This window comes from Haemaphysalis longicornis, unplaced genomic scaffold (assembly GCF_048455015.1).
Source record: "Haemaphysalis longicornis isolate Haplotype H1 unplaced genomic scaffold, Haemaphysalis longicornis Haplotype H1 scaffold_9, whole genome shotgun sequence".
NCBI lineage: Eukaryota > Metazoa > Arthropoda > Arachnida > Ixodida > Ixodidae > Haemaphysalis > Haemaphysalis longicornis.
Window position 1 is genome coordinate 153136158 of NW_027526460.1, and position 23196 is coordinate 153159353.

Here is a 23196-nt window from a genome sequence, read left to right on the forward strand (position 1 = left end):
GATTCCGTGGCTAACGCAAAAGGATTAGAAGCTTTTCCTTTGACCGCGTTGGGAACAAGTTGAGCTATTTTCCAAATGCAGCGTTCACGCGTATCTCGAGCTTCGTTTCCACATTGGGCTGCCGGCTTATCCTGCTATCGACCAGCAGTGTGCGAAGGAGAAAGTTATCCTTTCATATCGTTTGGCAGTGTAATGCATTGGCCTGAAAAAAAAGTAAACAAAACGCCGTGATTTTAAAGTTTAGATTAGATGAAAAGGTATTGTTTAATGCCAATCGGCTGTAATGACCAAATGATATATGGTATTTTAAAAGTACCACAAGGAACCAGAAGTTATTGTAATGTTGTATTGTATCGGCGCTCGTGAAAGATCCCCAGGTGGTCAAAATTAACCCGGAGCCCTCCACTACGGCGCGCCTCATCACCCAGAAGCGTCGGGGCGTTAAACACCATAATGAATCAATTAATGAATCAACCAATCAATCAATGCTGTATGGTAAAGGATAAAGTTGCTTCTAACATTTCAGGGGGTCCCGTTCAGCTTTGCGTGTGATAAATTGATTTTGCTCCGTCTGATTGATTGATTGATTTGATTGTATAGGGTTTAACGTGCCGACGCAACGCAGGCGATGAGGCGCGCCGTGGTGGAGGGCTCCTGATTAATTTCGACCACCTGGGGATCTTTAACGTGCGCCGAAATCTCGCACACACGGGCGTTTTTGCTTTTCGCCTCCATCAGAAAAGCGGCCGGGAATCGAACCCGCGACCTCGTGCTCAGCAGCGCAACGCCTTAGCCACGTTTGCTCCGTCTGCTTGCCGTCCAAGTGCACCCAACAAACCCTGGAGTTGGTCGTTGGTACAAAGTCGTTGAGATTTATCAGCGGCATCCACCAATATCTCAACTCGGTGTGTGTTGGGAAGCGATGCAGCAAAAACACGCCGCAACCGCACTGCATTTTCTCCAGGCCGTGTCGTGCACATGCGTGCTGTCAGCGACTGTTTCTCGCTTTCTCTGGTTGTTCAATAACCCACCACCGCGCAGTGCTGACCAAGTGACGTTTGCGGCTTGAACGGCATCGCAGCGTTGGCTAAAACAGTTGAAAGTTCCGCAAAAACTAAGCACGCGGTGCGAAATACCCCCTTTATACGCAGCGGAGCATACCGCGCCGAGCGATGTTAACAGCCCAGCGCGCGCAGGCAACACTGGTCGGCCGCCGAGAGAACTGGTTTGAGAGTATTTTCCTCCTTTCCCGGCTGCTTATGGAAAATGGTGTATACTGGCTAGTGTGCCGGCCGCCAGCGATGCGCTATGGGAGAGGGTGGCGCCGTTTGCAATGAAAGCCCACCGATGGCGGCAGATGGCGCTGCTTGCCGAGAGGGTGCTTTCTTAGCAGACGACAGTGTGAGGGGCGCCTCAGCAGACGATGCGCTTTTGTCGCTTGTTAATGCTTCAAGTTCGCGGTGTGTGTGCGTGGTCAAACTGCTTGTGCGCGTGTTTTTATGCACCGAGGTGCAGCATTTACCGTATTTTTTGAGTGTCTCCTCATGCAAGCCATAGTGTGCGCTTCCACAAGTTATCTGTGCGAGCGTGTATCCGGGCTGCGCGATTTCACCGTCTGGTCAACTCATGGATTGAGTTCCTGATTGTAGTCTTCCGACGCCTGTCACCTACGTGTAACCGTGCAGAAAAATGTCAAAGCCAAAGCGACAGTGCAAAGAGAAAACTTGCTTTGTCCCGCTCTGTAAAAGCGGTTACCGCTCGAACAAGGAGCGTGTTTCCATGTTTACTGCGCCATCCGATGCTGCGCGGCTTGCAGAATGGGAACGGAGCATCAACAGAAAAGACAGGAGCTGACGACAGCTGCAGTGGTTTGCGAGAGGCAGTTTGAGAAGAGTTGCATCGAGCGCACGTTCAGCGTCATCGTAAATGGCGTTACCAACGATTATCCCCGCGATAAACCGCGCCTGAAACCTGACGCCATACCTACGATATTCCCAGATGATCGAAAACACATCGTGTCTAAAGTGACAGCAAAGAGGAAAAGCGGAATCCTTGATGAGCAAGAGCCCCCAGCAAAGCGTCGTAAGCATGCTGCGTCGAAGGTATCTGAGTTTGGCTCAGGCATTGAGATTGCCGAATCTGTGGGCCTGGAAGGATTTGGTGCAAACACCGGAGCTCCTGAAACTCAAAACTGCAACCCAAGCTGTGGTTCTGAAGCATTAGGCACTAATACATCGCAAAACGATACTGCCAAACGACTGCCAACCACGAGTCTCCACCCATTCTCCAGCATCTCAATTCCAGTGACATGGATGAAAGTACCTTCTCTGCCAGTAGACTCTTTAGCTTACGCCTATTGTGAAGCTGAAGAACATAACTTCGCCAACCTTTTCATTGAAAAGATGGTCGTGTTTGGGAAGATGGGAAAATGGTGGTGGCCACAGTGTACCTGAGGGGGAGAGAGAAGGGTAAACATACCCTCACAACTTGCCAAGAGGCTGAATCCCTCATCAAAGAAGTGTCTTTGACCAGTCTTTGTTGCGGATGCGGCATAAAGCCTGCCTCAAGAAAACACATTTCCTACAGAGACATGATTTTTTCGGCCAAGTGCTTGTTATCCACGAAGACCGATGGACAATCATGTGCTTTTTGCAAGTACCAGAGAGTCCTGGCTCAAAACCAAGCGTGCAGAAAAAGGAAAAGGCAGAGTTCAAGCAATCCCGATAAAAAAAAACCGCGCAAAAACATTTCTCGAAATCTATCAAGAACCAAAAAAAGATTGGCGAATGCAGTGATACAGGTAGCTCATATGAAAGAGCAAAATGAGGCTCTCAGTGAAGAAACATTTGACAACAAAATCAAATCCCTTCCATCAAAGCAGCAGCTAGCGGTCAAGAGTTGTTTCCTCGCTGCTCGAAGGAAGTCACACAAAGGCATGCCATACGACGATGAGTGGATTTTGGAGTGTATGCTAATGAGGATGCGAAGCCCCAAGTTGTACGAGCATCTCCGCGGAGAAGCCATCATGGTTTTACCAGGACGAACATGTTTGCAGAAGTACCTCCAGCGGTTCAAGGGCGGCTGTGGCCTCAGTGCAAATATCTTCAATGCTCTGCATGAAAAGACGAAGACCATGGATGTTTACAGTCGTCATGGTGGCCTCCTCATCGACGAAATAAAGCTTTCGGAGCACCTGACTGCCAAATCAGCTGGTGAGTACAGCTTCACTCAATTCTAGGGACGTGTAAATGAGGAAAATGCGGTGTCAGCTGATTCACTACGATTTCCGTAACCTAGCAGTGCTTGACATTATTCGCAAAGTCGCGATTATGTTTCTTTTTATTGTTTTAGCCCCATCTGTGATAGGAGATATCGGGGTATAAAGCAGGATGTTCCTTGCGTGCTTTTTCTGCAATTCAGGTGATATTGAAGGCTTCGTCGACCTTGGAGATCATACACCTGCTGACCAGAAGAACGTGCTGGCAGACCATGGCATGATTGTGCTGTTCCAGCCATTCATCGGTAAGCTCTTTTTCTTCTTCGTAGATTTCAACCTTGTACGACGCCCAACTGTCAGATGTTAACTGTTATCTTTCTGTAGGAAATTGGACACAAATCCTTGGTGTTTTCGCCTCAAAGGGCAATGTGAAAGCCCCAACACTAGCAAGAATCATTTCGGAAACGACGGTGCTTGGGGAAAAAGCTGGTCTATTTGTGGATTCCATCACATGCGACGGCGCCAGCTGGAACAGGAAAATGTGGGAGCTGTTCGAATACGCGGTAAGGTTGTTTTCTACGCAATATGCAAAATTGCTCCCACCGTGCAGTGCGAGTGCAGCTCTAAAGTAATATATGGGCACCCATTCTTGTAACGTGAGCTACACTGGCCGAGGTTGAGCAGTTTCGCGTGGCTCCTGGAGAGCCGTGCTGCGCAAGCGCAGCACGTGGCGGCCTCCACTTGGTGATCATGCGAGGGGTGGGTGGGTGTGGAACCGATGGCGTGCGTCGCAGCAAAACCGGCGTGCGCCTGTAGATATATAAGCTCTGGGGCGATGGGTGACGCTGGTGACGCTGCGTCGGAGCCGCTTGATAAATATACATGTGTCACGTACTGCGTATACCGTGTGTATGTCATTGAAGTAGCAGTAAGCATGATAATCAAGCTAATCCTAGACAACCAGGAAAGCTAGGAATAACGAGTTGAACATTAGCTCACGCTACGTATACCCTGGCATGACCGAGCTAATTAAGCAACTGCTAATTTTTTGCTTGACGCTTTCTTTGCAAGGATGCCTTGGATGTCAGTAAAACACGAGGCTACCCCATGTGTTCTTCTAAAATCTCTAAATAATTTAAAAACAAGTAATTTTTTTCACATGTTGTTTCGGTTTCAACTATACCAAACAATGGTTGTGACGTCAATGTTGTGGTATAGGTCACGTGAGGCATAGAAAGGCAGGCTTACTGAAGCTATGAAGGTAATAAAACGGCGCACGTATATTGTTATAGTATTTTTTTATGCTTCGCGCAACGTAAGCGTTCAACTTTTAATTGACTTAACAGATATGCATCGTTCGGTTCTTCAAGCAGAAACATCGTAAGAAATTATTTATTTGTAAGTTATTGATCATTCGTAAGTGAATACATCGTAATTTTCCATGTAAGCCAATGTCTTATGCATTCGTACGAAAGCGGCAGCGCAACAGACGGGACGGAACAATAAGGAGGCAAACACTTGCGCCTTTTTGCAGAGTTATAACCTAACAAGCTGAATTTTCAACTCTTCTGGGGTCATATGCATCGTTACGGAGTAATTGAAAGACATGAAACTAAAATTGGGTATCTCCGTAACGTTTCCAATGTTTAAATGTGATGAAGTAACTGATACCAAGTTTACTTTTCTCAAGGTTCCGCAAGCCACGTTCGGAGCAGTACCGAGCACCCAGTGGACTCCAAAAGGCAACTCTATTTTTTGTCAGATTTTCCCCACCTTTTCAAGAATGTGAGAAATGGATTCGTTGAAAAAGGGTACCTGACACCAGCTGGAGATGTCCACAGTGGTATTCTACAAGCGGCCTTCGAAAAAGATCGTGAAAATGTAACACTGAAAGCGATGCCAAAAATTACAAACGCACACCTCGAGTCCAACAGCTTTGACAAAATGAAAGTGGACCTCGCGTTTCAACTGTTCAGTGACCAGGTCATCAAAGCACTGTTCATTTATAGAGAACACATTCGATCCTCATATGAGACCGTGCAGCCAACAGAGGATTTCGTGAAAGAAATGAATCGCCTGATTCGTGTGATGACATCGCGGACAAGCCAGACGGCGCTGAAGCCAGGTAGCCCAAACATGCGGTTTCTGGAAGGATTCCTAGAGTACCTGCAGGAATGGGAGCAGCATGCAAAGGAAAAAAAAAGAAAAAAAGTTTGCGGAAGGTGGTGGTTTTCTGACAGAAAACACGGCTTTTGGTCTAAGGGTTACCATCACGAGCACACTGGGCTTGTTGTCCTATCTGACGTCGACTTTGGGCTTCAGGTATCTTTTAACATCCAGATTGAGCCAGGATAAACTGGAAAACCTGTTTGGCATCATTAGACAGTCATCAGGGAGTAATGACCACCCGACAGTTTCGCAGTTCCTGACCACGGTCAATCTGCTTGCATTCTACAACCTAGCGAAGACACCTAGAGGAGGAAACTGCGCCCCGGACGTGATAAAGGCACTGCTGAGTCCAAATGAGCTCCGTGAAATGACGAGAACGTCCCTTTTAGACAAAATGGATGACCTGCTTGACCACGGGAATGTCGGTGAAGCTGATGATGTAGTTCAAGCTCTCGTGTCTAGCGGTGACCAGGCGTCGTACACAGAGAAAAAGAGCAACAGTGCTTTGATCTACTACACTACAGGCTATGTGGCAAGAAAGATAATTGCAAAGAACTGTTGTCCACAGTGTGCAGGCTGCCTTTGTGTAAGCAAAGCCGAAGCAAGTGCCGACACTGCTTCGTACTTTACTAGCCATTTCGACAACGGGGGCCTCATGTATCCTAGCCAGAACTTGTCAACTTCTGTAAAGGCCATGGAAGATACATTTACCACGTTTTTTAGCAAGAACGAGCTCCATGAGACGAGTTTGCTTGAATTTTCCAGTGAGCTGCAGACACTGTTGTTCCCTCAACTTGGCTGTCCAAAGCATGAAAAGGAAGTTTTATCTACCGTTGTAAGGTTTTATGTTCTGTTGAGATTTCGGTTTTTTGTCAAGGGCCTCAACAATGAGCGCGAGGGTAAAAGGCGACGGCAAAAGTTTCTTAAAATGCGCCGCTGCCAGTAAATGTTGATCGACTGCGTGCTCTGCTGTTTGTGTAATTCTAGTCATGTGCCTACGTTTGCTAGAAAAGGTAACAAGTGTTGTGCGATCTGTTTTCTGCGTTGTTCAGATGAATGTATGAATAAATGAACAAGTGTGTTCGAAACTTGAAGTTGTGCTCAACTTTATAAACGTTTCCTGGCCAGCAACAACGGCTGAATATGCCACCCCTAGCCGAGGGCTCAAAGCAAGCCATGAAACTTGCAGTCAGCTACCGCCATAATTGGCGGTGAGCGCGTCCACGGGCGGCGCTGCGAAGCGCGCCTCCGTGACGTCAGCTTAGGGATTCTTGCTTTTGTCGTCTGCTTCAGTTGGGCTCGCTCTACCTGCCGTTTCATTGCGTTCGGTTCACGCCCGATGCTTCTCCGCACCAGATTTTGCCTGTGCGTAAACTTTTATCAAAATATTAAACTCAAAATCGCATACACTAGCTAAAGGCATGAGTTGAAGTATAGTTTTAGATACCGCTACGGAAGAAACATTGCCAGCGTCGCCCCTTACCTTGCGAAGCCGGTCCTGTGTGGAGCGCGAAGAGTCGGAGCTGGGCGTCAGCTTCTGTGTTAAGCAATCTTTCGAACAAAGGTAACAGCCACCTGCTAGTAACCGACAACAGCGCAAATACAAGACCAAGACAAATTACAGGCCTTCGGGGCTGTCGGTTTTGGCAGAAGGCATTGCGATTCCCGTTAATCATTCTTAACGTAAAAAAGTTTTTGTAACCTTTCCGAACGCTCGAAAGTATTGTACCACATCACTTTCCGTTGTCATGGCATGAAAGTATGCGGACATGCACTGTGGCGCGCAAAAAAGTGTAGGTTGATTTCCAAATAAACTACTGCGTGCATAGGCGCGCTCTCGTTTTATACCAGGCTTCTATATTTATTTATTTATTTGTTTATTTACATACCCTAAAGGCCCGAATGGGCATTACATAGGGGGGGATACAGTGGGGTTATGATCAAAAGTACAGTACATTTTTCCAGCAGAACATAAATGAAGGCAGAGATGGTGTACATGACTATTGCAAAGTACAATCCAGAAACAACGCCAAAAAAAAATTACATTACATTGAATGAAAAAAGGGCTTCACGCGAAATACACTTAAAAGAGTAAGCAAAAACAAAAGAGCGCAAACAGTACACTCTACTGGGGGCAAAAAAGATACAGAAAAAAAACACAAGAAAGATTTATGCGACATCAAAGAACTTCAAGAAAGGTTTTGAGTGCATGTTGAAAGGATGATGAATCGGACTGTTCTGCGATGTGAGCAGGTAACGAGTTCCATTCTGCGATTGCAAGGACTAAAGGAGAGTTTTTATATCTTTCTGTTTTAGCGAAAATTGGTTTAACGTTGAAAATGTGGTCTACCCGGGCGGAGATATGAGGCGGTGGAATGATATGAAGCTGGGAAAAACGGCGTGCTACTGTGGTACAGCGAATGGAAAAAAGATAGTCGAGCCAACTTTCGGCGCGTGGCAAGCGAGGGAAGATGAAGTGAATCCTTTAAAGAAGATACGCTTTGGTAACGCGAGTACGAGGACGTGATGAACCGGGTTGCCTTGTTCTGGACGGATTCCAAGAGGTTAGTTAAGTTTGCGCGCTGAGGATGCCATATGATTGAACCGTATTCTAGTGAGGGCCGGATAAGGCAATTATACGCATGAAACCTGGTTTCCTTGGTGGCTAACTGTAGGCGCCTCTTGAGAAGGCCAAGTTTTTTTAGGGCTTTAGTAGTTATGTATTCTATGTGGCACGTCCACTTTAAATTCGCCGTGAAGAACACACCTAAATATTTAAACGATTGAACTAAATCTATTGGAGTACCATTTATTTTGTAGTTAGCAAGAACTGCCTCGGGGGTAGGACTAAACATTATGTGTTTGGTTTTTTCTACATTGATTTCCATTTGCCAGCGGCTACACCATTCCTCTAGCTTAATCAGATCAGATTGCAAGATAATTGTATCGGCTGGATTAGATATTTCTCTATATACTACACAATCATCCGCAAACAGGCGAATTGCTGATTTTAGGCTTCATGCTATGTCATTGATGTAAATCAGGAATAAAAGAGGACCTAATACAGACCCCTGAGGGACCCCAGATGAAACACGTGTTTGGTTAGAAATATGATTGTTTAATTTGACTGTCTGGAAATGATTGGTTAAAAATTCTTCTATCCATCGTGTTGTGTATTGGTCAAGTTGGAGGTGGCGAATTTTTAGTAACAGACGTTTATGTGGCACGCGATCAAAGGCTTTCGAGAAGTCAATGAAAATTGCATCAACAGGACGGGACAGGTTTAGAGCGGAATGAAGGTCGGTTACCAATTCGAAGAGTTGTGTTTGGCAGGATAGATTTTTACGAAACCCATGTTGGTTATTTAAGAGCAGTTTGTTCAGGTTAAGGTGGTTTATTATATGCGTGAATAATATGTGTTCGAGTAATTTACAACAGATTGATGTTAGTGAAATTGGCCTGTAGTTATTGGGAATTGTATTGTCACCCGATTTGAAAATTGGGGTCACATGCGCTGATTTCCAATCTTCTGGTATGAATCCTGAATCAAGTGATTGTTGAAAAATCAAAGAAAGAAAATATGACGAAAAGGGACTTGTTAATTTTAGAAGTTTTGCGCTAATTCCGTCTGGTCCGGGGCTAGTCTTGAGTGCCAAACGATCTATTGCGCAGGCTACGCCATGCGTAGTGATTACGATAGCGGAGAACGGGTGTGGAATGGTTACTGACGGAAAATCGAGATAGCTATCTAGTGGTCGCTCAACAGTGAAAACTTGAGAGAAGTAGGTGTTCAGTTTTTCAGCACATTCTGCAACAGGTAAGGTCTTGCCATCTTCACTTGTGAGGGGTGGGGCAGAGTTTTTGTTCTTTGGATTAATAACATTCCAAATTTTTTTAGGGTCCGTTTTTAAAGGTTTGGGAGCGTGCAATTATAGAAATCATTTTTGGCCTTGCGAATTGCATCCGCGCACGCGCTGGATGTGCTCTTGTATTTAAGCCAGTCGTCGGGGTCGCTCGTTTTAGTCGCTTTCTGGTATGCTCTTTTCTTTTTGTTTGAGCTTCTTTTTACTTCTCGAGTAAACCAAGGGTCATTTACTCTTTCGCTTATTGATAGTTTAGGTACACACAATTCTTCTACTTCCTTTAGTTTATCGCGGAACAAACACCAGTTATGCTGCACTGAACGATTTGCAAAGTTGAGTTCAAAGTCTTCAGAGAAGCTCTCCAACAAACCGTTTAGTTTTTCAGTGTTGGTTCGGCTGTAGTTAAAGATACGTTTCTTAACTTTAGATTTGTCGGCACGTGGTAACAGCAACGAGCAATGTACGGCGTTATGGTCACTGATTTCGTCCAGTACGTTTGTTTTAGCAAGCTGTGGGTTATTTGTGAGGACAAGATCTAGTATGTGGTCTCCACGCGTCGGTTCATGTACGAGTTGTTTGAGATTATGATAATGAAGTAAGCGCAGAAAGCTTAGTTGTTCATGGCGATTACGTTGAGCATGAACGGTTAGGGAGGACCAGTCAATGTCAGGATAATTAAAGTCACCGGCAAGAATTAATAGACAACTCGGGAACTTGAGGGAAAATGGTATCGATCCAATCGTTAAGAATTTCTACGAAATCCTGCCGGCTATCAGGTGGCCGGTAGCAGGCACCGATGACGCAATGAACGTGTTCAAAATAGCAAGAAACCCAAACGATTTCAAGAGGGGAGAAAATGGAAATACGTGATGGGTGATAACTAGATTTCACACCGATTATAACTCCTCCCCCTCGGCAGCCCGCTCTATCTTTGCGAAAGAGCATAAATGACGAGGGAAGTGTCAAGTCAGTGTTTGGAACATCTTCAGATAGCCATGTTTCGGTGCCTACAAATATATCAGCCGAACACGTGAACAAAATAGCATTTAGGGCGTCAATTTTGTTATAGATGCTACGAAAATTTGCTACGAGCAAGGATAACGGTTTGCTTGACTTCGATTTGTAAAGGGACCCTTTAGAAGTTCATTGTGGGGAGGACGCTTTCGTTGAGGCCACCTTGACAACGCAGTCATTTGCAGCATCATAACAAAAAGTGGAGTTGTGCATGTGCAGTTTGTTAAAGCGCACGGTGTATTTCTCGGTGCTTTTTCTGTTCGATTTCGCGAAATCGCGCAGCTTTTTTCGGGCTAGCTGTACTTTGGGTGAAAAATCTTCTTCTAGCCAGACTTTGGGCTCTTCAAGATTTTTCAATTTTGAGGCGTTACTTAGGGCTTCCAGTTTTGATTTAAAGTTAAGAAATTTAACAATAATGGGACGGTGAAAGTCAGGCCGGGGTTTCCCAAGTCTATGGGGTCTCTCAATGTCTCCAGCTTCGATTTCAAGGTGGGTTGAAAAAAACTCTTTGACAATACGTTCAGATTCTGCGTATCCTTCATTTTCTTCTTCCGGTAGGCCTTTAATGATAAGGTTGTTACGCCTCATACGGTTGTTCATGTCATCAACGACATCCGCAAGACCTTCATTTGTTTTACAAACGTTCGCCTTAACTTCCTGCACGGAATCAGCCACTACGTCAAAAGTTTTTTGGAATTCCGATACATTGTTCACAGTTTTTTCGATATCAATCAAACGGGCCTCAATGGTGCTGATTTGCTGTTTGATTGCGTTCAAATTAGTCGTAGTTTCTTCATGGCAGTTCTTTAACAAAGTTAGAACGTCCTCGATCTTAGGCCCTTGGTTGGATTCAACGTCACCTGCACAAAGCAGGAGCAATGCCAAGCACGAGGACAGCAGTAGTGTCGAGGGCCTCGGACCGAGAACGCTGATTAAATTCATTCCAGCGGCGAAACGGCTCTGAGAGAGGCACTGTAGCGAACGACAGGCAAAAAACCTGCCGATGCGCACCCGATAGGTGCAGACGTCGACACCCATAGGAACAAAAGAGGGGGATAAGCGGCCACAGAAGCTTTCAATACAAGAATTGAGTGGAAAAATTCCTACCTAGAAAGGCAGAACACAGCGGTTACACAGCTGCCACTTGTGGCCGCGAATCCCGAAGGGTTGATGCGTCGCCGGGGGTTTTATAGTGTCCTGGTTGCGCGTGACGTCAGAAGTGACGCAATGCGGCTTGGCTGGATGGGATGATTGTCGATGTCTTCCGTCGGTAATCAGCGGCCAGGCGGCAAGGAGCAGTAGGCACGAGGCAAGGCTCTTCTTGCTAGAAAGGCAGAACACAGCGGTTACACAGCTGCCACTTGTGGCCGCGAATATGGAGGTTTATTGAGCAAAACGAGTTACGTCTACGGTAAAGATACAAAATCACTGTTTGTTCAGACTTTGGGTTATATTTCGGTTTCATTTCTCACAGCCATATCAACTTAATGCGTTATAGGAAAAGTGCACTCACGGGGAGGAGGAGGAAGAGAAGGAGAAAACTATTTCATAGTAAAGTCGAGCTGATTAGTGGGCCGGGTCTTCACTCCAGGACAAAAGAGTAAGAGTAATTTTCTTCATTTCATAGAACGCCATCCTAAGTAGACGAGGATTTGTTCTTTACGCCTGGAAGGATTGGAAAGCAATTATAGCTGCTTGGAAATATTCATCGGTTTAGATTCGTGTGAAATATAGACGTGTACTATTTATTACGTTCGTTAGCGAGTGTATAAAGCTTTCAATACCGTAATCATTTTATAATTGTTCGGGTTAAGAGCCAGTTCGTTATGATAACGATGGATACAATAGAAATCCGGAGCACAAAAGCAGCCTCTGGACAACGTTGTCTGGGGCGCGATCGCGTTGACCTAGCACAAACCTTCTCCTTGTATTTGCATGTTAATAAACAACGCACGATACGGATATGCATATTCTTGCACGCAGCCATAACGAAAGCCAATTCGTGAAGAAGGGAATGTATGCCATACAGCCTGAAGAAAATATCCACACCATCTTTGTGAGCCTCCTAAACACCCCCAAACCTTCTAATACGACTTGTGACGGTGCAGAAAGAATAATGGGTTGGGAACAGAAAAAAAACAAAAAAACATTAATCTGCTACAAGTCAACAGCAACGAAAGAAATAGAAGATAGCCGCTTCATTTCCTGCTGTACGATGCGTGTATAGGGGCCCGCTGCTTGGCACGAAGCATTACCCTGTTGTGTCTTCGTAGGAGCATCTCAAAAATACTGTAGGGAAGCCTGTGCGTTTTGAACACATATCGAGGAGCTCTGAGCACTGAACCTCGTGAATAAGCTAGACGAGTTACACACGATCTTCTGACCGATGCTCTGAAGAAAGTTGTTTTCTCTCTCCTCGTGTATTCCAAACTTGTGTGTGTGTGTGTGGGGGGGGGGGGGGGGGGGGGTTACAGCTTGAAATTATTCTGATGTGCAAAAGCTGGCACAAATAACTGAATTACAAAAAATGGGCTTTTTAATCCACTACAGCATGAAAGCGGTCGATTTCTGGCGCAGGCACTGCTGCCCTGCGCAGGCGGAGCGTAGCAGACGACAGCGGCGCGAGTCCCTACGCCGACGTCAGAGCCAAAGGGCGCCACTCAAACATCTCACCGCCAATAGCTGCTGTCCGGAATAGATGAACCATACCCTCCTCACTAAACTTCTCAATAAAAGAGATTATGGCTGAACAAAAGCAAAAACGCACCAGCCCTCTTGCAGGCGTTGCGAAGGCTGCGCAGCGCGGCCCGCACCCACCCAACGGCACCCACCCGCCTGACAGCGCTCCAAGCGGCGGCCGCCGGCATTCATCACTCGCGGTGCCACCCGGGAGGCCGCGGTCGGCACACTAGCCAGTATATTCTAGGCACTGTAGTACTATGGCCCCTAGAAATACTTGCTAGTCTGCCGACCGCGGCCGCGAAGGGGGCTCCTCCGTGATTAATGCAGCGGCGGCGCTGCACGCAGTCGGAGCGCGGCCGGCCAGTGTCGGCGTGGGGAGGAGTGCAGCGGACAGCGCTTCGCTGTGCTGCATTCGTAGGTATGGGCGCTTCCAGCCATTTTAAGGGCGCATTTTCCTCCTCTACAAAACAGATTAGCCAAATAAATTGGTTCCTACGAATACGAAGAGTTTGTTACCGAAGCATGAATTAATGCCAGTACGTTTTTTGCGAGTTAAGAACGATCGAGCCGCCAAACCATGGAATCGTGTCACTGCGCTCTATCCTCGATATCCTCTTCAAGGGAAAAGGTTTCGCCACATTCTGGGGGGCATCGGAAACACTGTCGGCACGGAATCTTTTGGTAGCTGGGGCACATCACGCGGTATTTCGACTAAGTTACCTAACAAAGAAGCGTTTTTGCGTACACCCCCGCCGTACACTGCCGTGGATATATAATTGATTGATTGTAGGGTTTAACGCGCTGACGCAACGCAGGCGATGAGGCGCGCCGTAGTGGAGGGCTCCGGATTAATTTTTACCACCTGGGGATCTTTATTATGCGCCGAAATCACGTACACACGGGCGATTTTGCTCTTCGTCTCCATCATAAAAGCCGCCGCCACGGCCCGGAATCGAACCCGCGACCTCGTGGATATATGGCGCGTGAAACTATTTGTGTTGTGTGTGGGCGCATCATAATTTTTTTTTTGAGGCGCTTTGGAACCATCCTCAGGTCTCTTTGCTTGGGAGTCAAATCTAGTATTCCCTCGTTATAACGAGATCCCTTTATTCGAAATATCTCTTTATTCGAAATTTCTTCTGGTCCCACCCCAAACACATGCTTTTTAGGCCGCATTACTCGAAGCGCTCGAAGAGCCTGACCGGCTTAGAGCGAAGTGTCGAGCGGAGGCGTCGCCCATTGGCGGCGACCCATCGGCAAGTCAGGCGGTCAAAATGGCCGGTCAACGCAAGCTGGTCTTTCCCAGGGCGATTTTCTGGAGTCAGTTCATGGTCGATTTGCGTCAACCGACTTTAGACAAGCGGTCAAACTGCGTCGTACGGTCCTTAAATTTTGTTCCTAGACATTGGTCAATGGCGTGGGCGCGACGGTGTGCGAACACCGACACTCGAACCGTAGAATTAGCAGTATCGTTGACGAGGGAACGCCGAAAAGCGCTTCTTTTGCAAACTTCACGGCTGCACACCTCGAGGAACATTTACCCAGTGATCATGCTAAACCTCTAGAGCGAAAACCGTCAGTTTTCATGATTGCGCTGTGTGCCCAGAGTGAGCGGGTAATCGTTTTTTGAGCGCAACAAGCACAACCCTAGACTCTATAGCCACGGCATTCGCGGCGGTTACCAGTGCGAAATTTGCGCATCATTCCGTGACGCCCGCACGCCTCGCTATAAATTGGCCACAGCCACTGACACTTTTATGGGCGACGACCACGGCCTCATGCATGGCGCTGCGAGCGTTCGGAGCGAGCGGACGTGCTTCGCATCGGCTCCGTCGATTAGGCCAATTTTGGGAGAACCGTTCGACCCCAGCCCGTCCAAAACGGTACGATCGGTTTCGGCTTGACACCCGGAGCACGTAGAGCCGAACTTTTGGTGAGTCCGCCCATTTTTGCGGATTTTACGCCTGTTTTGCGCCGGACAACGTGGCGAGCCAGCTAGGCCTAACCGGCCAGCTAGGCTTAGCGACGGCTTCGGCCGCATCGGACTGCGCCGGCGGCCCCGCTTCGTGCGAAATGTCGGCGTCGGGTCACTCAGCAATGGATACGAGCCCGGATCGGGACCAGCAGCCCATTTTGGACCGCAGCTCGGGAATCATGGTGGTTGCCGTCCCCGGAACGTCGATCGACGAGACCCCGGAGAACATCGCCGGGTGGGTGGTCGCCACTCAGCGAGGCAAGAAGGCCACTCCGAACAACGCCGAGACTCCGTAGCAAGTTTCGGCACCCCACCCCGGTAAGAAGGCAGCCCAGCCAACCCGGGCCCAGATTATCAAGAAAGTCAACGCGAACTTCGCGAAGACGGCACGCATACCTAACGTGCCACGTGGCGAATGCAAGGTGATAGACAGGCCCCGCGGGGGACTGCTGGTGGGCAAGATTATGATGCCGGAGATCGTGCAGGCGATTGCGGGTGCGGCGAGAATAAGTCTCGAAGACATACAGAGGGACACGATCTGTCCAAACGTTGCTCAAAACATTATTGTGATCAGCACGCCGGACGGCGAGAGAGTCAGCCGCTACGCGGCCATTCATGCACTCATGATTGGAAATCAAGCATACGAAGTGTGCGCTTACGCGGCGGCACCCGAAAATACGGTGAAGGGCGTAATCGGAGGCATCCCGCTCAGCGAAACGCCCAAAATGATCCGAGCGAAAGTTGTAAATATCTACAATGGTACGGCGCTCGAAGCACACCGAATCGGAAACTCGCACGCAGTGCTCGTGCTCTTTAAGGGGGACAAAGTCCCCTCCTACGTTAAATACAGCGGCGCGCTAATAAGGTGTCGGCTATACCGCCAACAAAAAGAAGTGTGCAGAACGTGCGGGCAGGTGGGCCACCCGAGAGACGTGTGCCCCCGACCGAATGTGGTGGTTTGCTTCGCCTGCGGGAAGGCAAACCCCGGCGAAAATCACGAGCAGGAGTGCAAACCTCGCTGCAAACTGTGCGGAGGCTCGCATCCCACCGGCACGGGAAACTGTGCGGACAAGTTCAAGACGCCATTCTTGCTGCGGAAGCGCGAACACGAGCGCAAGATGGCGGCGGAAAAGGCGGGAAAGTCTGGCCAGAGCAAGGTCAGATTTTCTAGAAAAGACGAATTCCCCGAACTCTCCCCGAGCAAACAAGGGGGGCGGCGCAAGAGCCGCAGCGAGAGCCGAGGGCGGTCCCCAAGCCGCGGACGCTCGGAGAGTCGTGATAGGCGGCGCAGTCCCTCACGTGACGGCCGGAAGTTGTGGACAGATATCGCCAGAGGCGGAGCCAAGGGCGGAAAAGGCGCGAAGGAGCGCCAGCGCTCGCGCACGCCGGCGAGAAAGCCGCAGAACGACCCGCTTGCATCCAAGATGATGCAGCTAGAGAGCACGATTAGGCTGTTGCAGGAGACGGTGAAGCAACAACAGGAGCTGATTGCAAGATTCACATCGCAACAGCACGGAAACCAGTCAGGTACGCCATGGAGTGTGGGAACGGCGCAGCAGACGGCATCGTTCACCCCGCTGGGGACGCCGGTCATGCCACCGCCACCACCGCCGCCGCAATCGTTGGAACAAGGCAAGACCCCTTGCCAGAAGAAGGCCCGCCGTAGCTCGGTGATCGAGTCGGACGAGGACGAAGACCTGAACATGAACACCGGGGACGACGAGACCGAATCCATCTCATCGATCTCGACACTTCACTCTAGGAACACGGATACCCAAGGCGGCCTTAACTGCGGGGACCGGTTCAAACAAATAAACGAGCGCCTAAACAGGCAAGACAAGCGCATAAATGAGATCTCACAGAAGGTCGACAACGTGGCGTCAGCCATGAAGAATTTGAAAAACGACGTCAAGGCAGACTTTGCCGAGTTCGAAGCCCGAGAGGAGGCCCGCATCAACACGGGCTTCGAGGAAATGAAACATTTCATGTTCCAACTACTGAAGGAGGAGCTGGGGAAACTCGGCCACGGCAACCGCACGTTGCCCGGAGCCTCCTCGCCCAGCCATGGATAAGGCTGCCAACCGGAGGCCGTTGGCACTGGAACGCCAACGGCCTCCGGTGCCGCAAGGCCCTACTACAACAACAAGTACAATCCATGGCCGCGCCTCCTGACGTGATCATGATTCAAGAGACACATATGGATGAGACTCCGAAACTCCCGGGTTACCACGTTCACGCATCACCCCCCAGCGCGTGCACCAGCAACACGGGCGCGGCGCAGAAAGTCTGCACCTTTGTAAGCAAGGGCATCACCCTCATCAAGCTCGACCGCTTCCTCGATGGCGACACGGCCCTGGAGTTGTGCGCGACCGAAGTCGTGGTCGGTAAGAAGACGCAAGAGTCCGTTTGTCTGGTGAACGCCTACAGCAACCCGCAGCACCGCAGCCAACGGTTCCGGACGCTGTTCCAGAAAGCCAGGCGAAAAGCCGTCGACATGCCGATCATCGTGGCGGGTGACTTCAACTTGTCCCACAGGGAACTGGGCTACCCCCGCACGACTGCCAAAGGACGGAGCCTGCTGGACGAGGCTGAAGAGCCCTAGTTCGAGCTGCTCTCGGACCCCCAGCAGCCGTCACGAATTGGCACTTCAGCAACCAGGGACACCACCCCCGACATCGCCTTCGTGCACCTCCCGGGCGACAGACCGGTGAGCTGGAACAACACGGGGCTCAACTTGGGAAGTGACCATTACATCATAGAAGTGGAATTGCCGCTGCGGGTCCGGAGCAAGCAGGCCCCGACTCGCAAGCACAAGCTGACTGATTGGAACGCCTTCCGCCGGTAGGAGATTGCGCCCACCATTGAGGACCTCGAAACGTGGACGCGCAGCCTGGTAGACGCGGCGGCGCGTGTGAGCACGGAAGTGGAGACGGACGAATCAATCCCCACTATGGACCCTCGACTGGCCCACCTGATCGAGGCACGACAATCACTGCAACGCCGATGGAAGCGCATGCGGCACAGCAGAACACTGCGCAAGCGTATCGCCCACCTCGGCCTCGAAATCGAAAAATACAGCAGGCAGCTCTGCGCGCAGCAGTGGCATGCCATCTGTAGCAAAGCCGACGGGCAGCTGCACGCCAGCCGTACGTGGAAGCTGCTCCGCCACTTACGTGACGAGACGCAGAGCAAATCGTTCCAGCAACACCGACTGGCGCAGATCCTGCACGCGGCAATCAAAGAACACGGCGAGGACGAGGTGGGCAAACGCCTCAACGATCAATATCTCCCGGCCACCGCACAAGTCCGACACCCGGACTACGAAGGCCCAGACAACCCCGCGCTCGACGCGGATATAGAAGAATGGGAGGTCCGCCGAGCGGTGCAAGAGCTGAACTGCAAGTCGGCAGCCGGCCCGGACCTGATCCACAATAAGGCCCTGCGTAACCTTGGCGACGTGGCCATCACGGCCCTTACGAATTTCTACAACGACTGTTGGCGCTCCGGCACGCTGCCCAAGCAGTGGCGGACCGCCCGAACGATATTGATCCCTAAACCCAACAAGCCGCCCAGCATTGAGAATCTCCGCCCGATCTCCCTGACGTCGTGCGCGGGCAAAGTGCTGGAGCACGTGCTAAACAACCGTTGGCAGAGTTACATGGAAGAGCACGACGCGTACCCTGCGGCGATGCTGGGCTTCCGGGCCCGGCTGAGCACGCAGGACGCAATGCTACTGATCCAGCACGACCTGCTCGAGTCCCCCAGCCAGACCGAGTGCAGGGCGATCCTAGGCCTCGACCTCAAGAGTGCCTTTGACAACCTGCTGCACTCCGCAATCCTGGCACAGGTCGAGAGGCTCGGGCTGGGACGGCGAACGTACGATTACATCCGGGCCTTTCTCTCGAATCGGATGGCGTGCCTCCACGTCGGTCACCTGCAGCTGGAGGAGCGAAGATTGGGCAGCGTCGGCACACCGCAAGGGGCCGTCATCTCCCCCTTTCTTTTAAATATAGTCATGATACCAGTGGCCGAGCGCCTTGCCCGATTGCCGCAGGTCCAGCACACAATATATGCAGATGACATCACATTGTGGATGACGGGAGGCACGACCGGCCACATAGAGGAGTCACTGCAAGAGGCAATCTGGCAGATAGAAGACTCCCTGCGGGGGACAGGCCTCCGATGCTCTCCGCAGAAGTCGGAGCTACTGGTATTGCCACCTCCTGGCCACTGGCGCAAGTCGGCGGAGAAGGAGGCGGCTAACATCACGCTGCGGACCGAAGACGGCACCACCATCCCGCACGTCCGAGGAATCAGAGTACTCGGCATGCACGTCGACGCGGGAAACGGCAACCACACCGGTCTGTGCCGGCTGCTAACGAAGGTGGGAGTGGCGACCCGCCTGGTCAAGCAGATCTCCACCAAACGACACGGGATGCGAGAGACGAATCTCCTGCGACTGCTGCAGTCGTTCGTGACGAGCCACGTCTCGTACGTCGGCGCGTTCCACAGATGGCTGCGGCACGAGCGGGAGAAAATCAACGCTGCAATAAGGAAGGCCCACAAGACGGCGCTGGGCCTCCTCGCCAGTACGAGCAACGACGCCCTGGCTCGACTAGGATTCCATAATACCCTGGAGGAGGTGAGCGAGGCCCAGCGCACGACGCAGCTGACTCGCCTCGCAACAACCAAAGCCGGAAGAGCGATCCTACAGAGGGTCGGCCTGCGCCCGCCAAGGGCCGAATCCTATTGGGAGGAAGCCCCGAAGCGGGAGGAGGTGAGCAAGCAAGTAGCAAGGCGCCTGGTGGTCCTGCCGCTCCCACGCAACGTGCACCCGGACCGCAACAAGAAGCGAAGGGTTGCCAGGGCGAGAGCGCTGGCAGAAACATACGCCGACGACGCAAAGGCGGTGTACGTGGACGCAGCCAAACACCAACGCAAGCCGAAGACGTACGTGGCAGCGGTTGTCCGGGCCACGAACGGGAAAGTACTCAACGCCTGCAGCGTCCGAGCGAAGTCTGCGGAGAAAGCGGAGGAAGCCGCCATCGCCCTGGCGCTGAGCGGCACACCGGAGGCGACCACGATCCTGAGCGACTCCCGCACGGCCATTGCCAAGAAATCCGGCGGACGGAGAAGGGGTTCTTGCATAGCAGGACAGCTCGATACCGTGTTATCCATTAGCAGCTGTCATAACGAAGGAGGGAAAATGCAGTTACCGGAAGAACATTTGTAAAGCAGCTGTGAGCACAGCGTGGGTTGAAACCTGCGCGACTCAAACTCCAACAAATGGCCGGCATCAGCGGCCTCTTCCTGGCGCTTCCTGGGTAGTGAAGCCATAATTTTGTATTGCGAAAGGAATATTGGCCGGTGCCAGTGAGTTTCCTAGTGCGTCAAAGTTTGACTTTGATTGTGTACCACTTGTCCTGCCACACCCGCGATGCGGTTGACCAGCGGCACCGACCGGAAGTAGGAAGCCCTAAAATCAATCAACGAAACAATAGTTACTACTTTGGTACTAGTTTCGCTCCTGGTTTCACAAGCTGGGTGTTCATGCGGGCGAAAAAACGCCCAGACCCAACCACACTTTTATGGCCTCTGCCATTTCCTACACCTAAATACCCGCCAGGAGAGCAAGCTGAATCTGAATAGAAGTATGGTGCCTGATTATTAGGCAAAGCATTTGCGGTGACTTTCTTGGCTACACTGCTACGTGTTATAGAGGTCCCTCTTTGGGAATTCGTTTCACGTTGTCTGTGGCTAAGTAGCAGGGATATTGTTGTTACGCAGGCAAAGCAAACATCGGAGGCGGAGCTGAAAAATTAGCCAAGATTCTCGGGGGAAAAAAGGTCGAGGTATACTGCATCGGCATCACGGGCAGCACGGACGCCAAAGCTCTGGAGGAGCTCGCTTCGAAACCCCTCGAGACGCACTTCTTTGTTTTACGAAATTACGACGCCCTTCAATGGCTCGCCGACATACTCACCAACGACACCACAGGTAAGGTCTAGTGCAACTCTAATACATGAATTCAGCTTTAAGCTGTACCATGTAAACTGGACTCATGCCGTACGTATGGCACAATAAATGTATTTTAATATCTTTATTAGTGTCTGGAAATTATGTAGCGTACCTGCTTTCATCACACGGTAACGGCTCAATAGAAAATGGTTAAGAAAAATTGAAGCAAGAAAAGTAGAGTCAGGGCATTATTTCTGAAGCGTTCTTTTTTCTAGTTCAGTGACTATCATTTCGACGCTTTATACGGGGTATACAGAGGAGGTAACTTATTTTAAAGAAATTTTAAAACCTTTGATACACTACTTTTCCGCAAAAAAACATCAGGCTTGCATAAATAATTTTGCCACCGTGGAATTGTTACAACCAATAAATGCATCAACTATTTGTAATTTCAAAACAACCCTATAACATAAATGAAAGATCTATGCATCCGTTAGGTTTAACCCCTAGCTCTGAGTAGCAAGACAAGCCAGTATCGGCGGAGGCCCCAGACAGCTACGGTTAAGGATGGGCGCCCAAATTAATTAGGGCCTGTAACCCGACCGTGTTGTATTCTGGCCGCTTAAAGTCGCATGTGGCGTTATGTACGTTGTTGGCGGCGGTGGCGGTCGGTGAAAGGTTGCTCATTACTTCAGGGGCTTCACGGAGGCCCCAGCAAAAGGCGTGATTTCGAAGCAAGAAATTCTCCCAGCCAGCGACTCTTGTAGGATGTCTGTTCCGCGCGGTGATAGAAAGGGAGGCCTTTCTTTGTGTGGTATGACGAAGATCTCCCTTCGCTTTGGGGCATTTTAAAGACGATAGTCTTTGTTGGGCTACTTTAACGAAAAATTGTGATCTGTCGGTCTGTATGTCTGTCTGTCTGTCCGCGACTTGATTCAGCCACCCGGCCTAAGTGAAACTGAGTCTGCGCAATAGTCTTATATACCCAAAGCCAAACCTAAACGCCTAAGTCCGGTGGTTATCTTTATACTTGTCAATATTGTTGAACAAGAACAAAACATTACGCAAATGTAAGGCAGAAAATCAATTCATGAGTGATATTTGCAGTGTTCCTTTATTTTAAAAAATCGTGAAGTACTGTTTTTATCTTTATCAAAAGAAATACTACATTAACGGCAAAAAACCGTCACCTGCTTTGGTGCGCCACTTCAGCTCCTCGCGGAATTTTAAGAAATAAAACGACAACAGTAACGAGAGGTTCCAGTAGATAGGTTCCACGTTCCGCTTGGAATGCACGTGGAGCAGGGCAACGTGGTTCTATAAACATTATACTAGAGCTCCTGGAATTACGCGCGTCTCCGCCGTACGGCAGCTGTGGCATCGAGGCAGCCTGCCTGGAGCAGTAGAACGGAGTAAATTTATATTTCTTGAGCAAACATCTAGCCTGTTATTTTGGGAGGAACGAGACGGCAGCGGAACAGTATGAGAGGTGAGCGCGAAAGAGAAGGGAGGCATTTACATTGCAGGGGCGCCAGTCGACTATCGTCGTTCGTGGGCATTTGTAACGATAGGAGCAGTTACATGGCCATTTTTTATATAGTTCAAGTAACCCGTGTGAAGCGGTGAAGAATATCCGTGGTATGGCAGGCACTATTCGCCTCATAGTGAATAAAAGAGCATAACGGGAGGGTTTTTATAGTCGTATATGCCACGGGTTTGACTCCAGTAAGTGGCGAATTCAAAACTACAAAAGTTCGTTTTTATTACAGCACTACGCTTGCAGCCACGTTGGAACCAGTAGCGCAGGCTGCAATCTCGTTGTGACACGTCACTGTCTACTGTGCAGTGCTACGTACAAAATGCAACAATTCATTAATAAAAACAGCGCTAAGAACGGGACATGAGTGAAAACAGAAAGGGACTCGTGTCCCGTCCTTTGCGCTGTTTTTATGCAGGGAGAGGAATGGCAACCTACGCCCGATGTTTCCAATGGCGGTTTGTGATCTCATGTGTTGTCAACACATGGAACGTAGATTGAGGACACGTTCAAGATATTTATACTGGTAAGGAATCAAAACACGACATGAATGTAGCTGGCAGCAATCCCAATAACATCGACAGACGGGATTACGACAGTCGTGTACTCAGGCAAGGCACCACACCAGGCCCTAAAAAGAGCTCTTGCGCTAACGTGGTCCTGCAAAGACAGCTCTTGGAGCAGTGATTAGGTATTCTGAATGTCATGAATTGGCCGCTGCTGCGAGAGCAACAGGGAAGCTTTTGTAGCGGTCAGGACTGCTGCCGGCATAACACCGAAC

General features: G+C 49.8%; 1 protein-coding gene and 1 pseudogene across 1 annotated transcript in view; both read left to right on the forward strand.

Annotated features, from left to right (window-relative positions):
- The window catches only part of LOC144153501 (uncharacterized), a 209572-nt gene that overhangs the window by 92282 nt on the left and 94094 nt on the right, over window positions 1–23196 (forward strand). The window contains exon 14 of the mRNA XM_077685137.1: window positions 20708–20917. Coding sequence (XP_077541263.1) covers window positions 20708–20917 — 210 coding nt within the window. The remainder of the gene's footprint in view (window positions 1–20707; window positions 20918–23196) is intronic.
- Window positions 1523–6424, forward strand: LOC144152431 (uncharacterized; annotated as a pseudogene).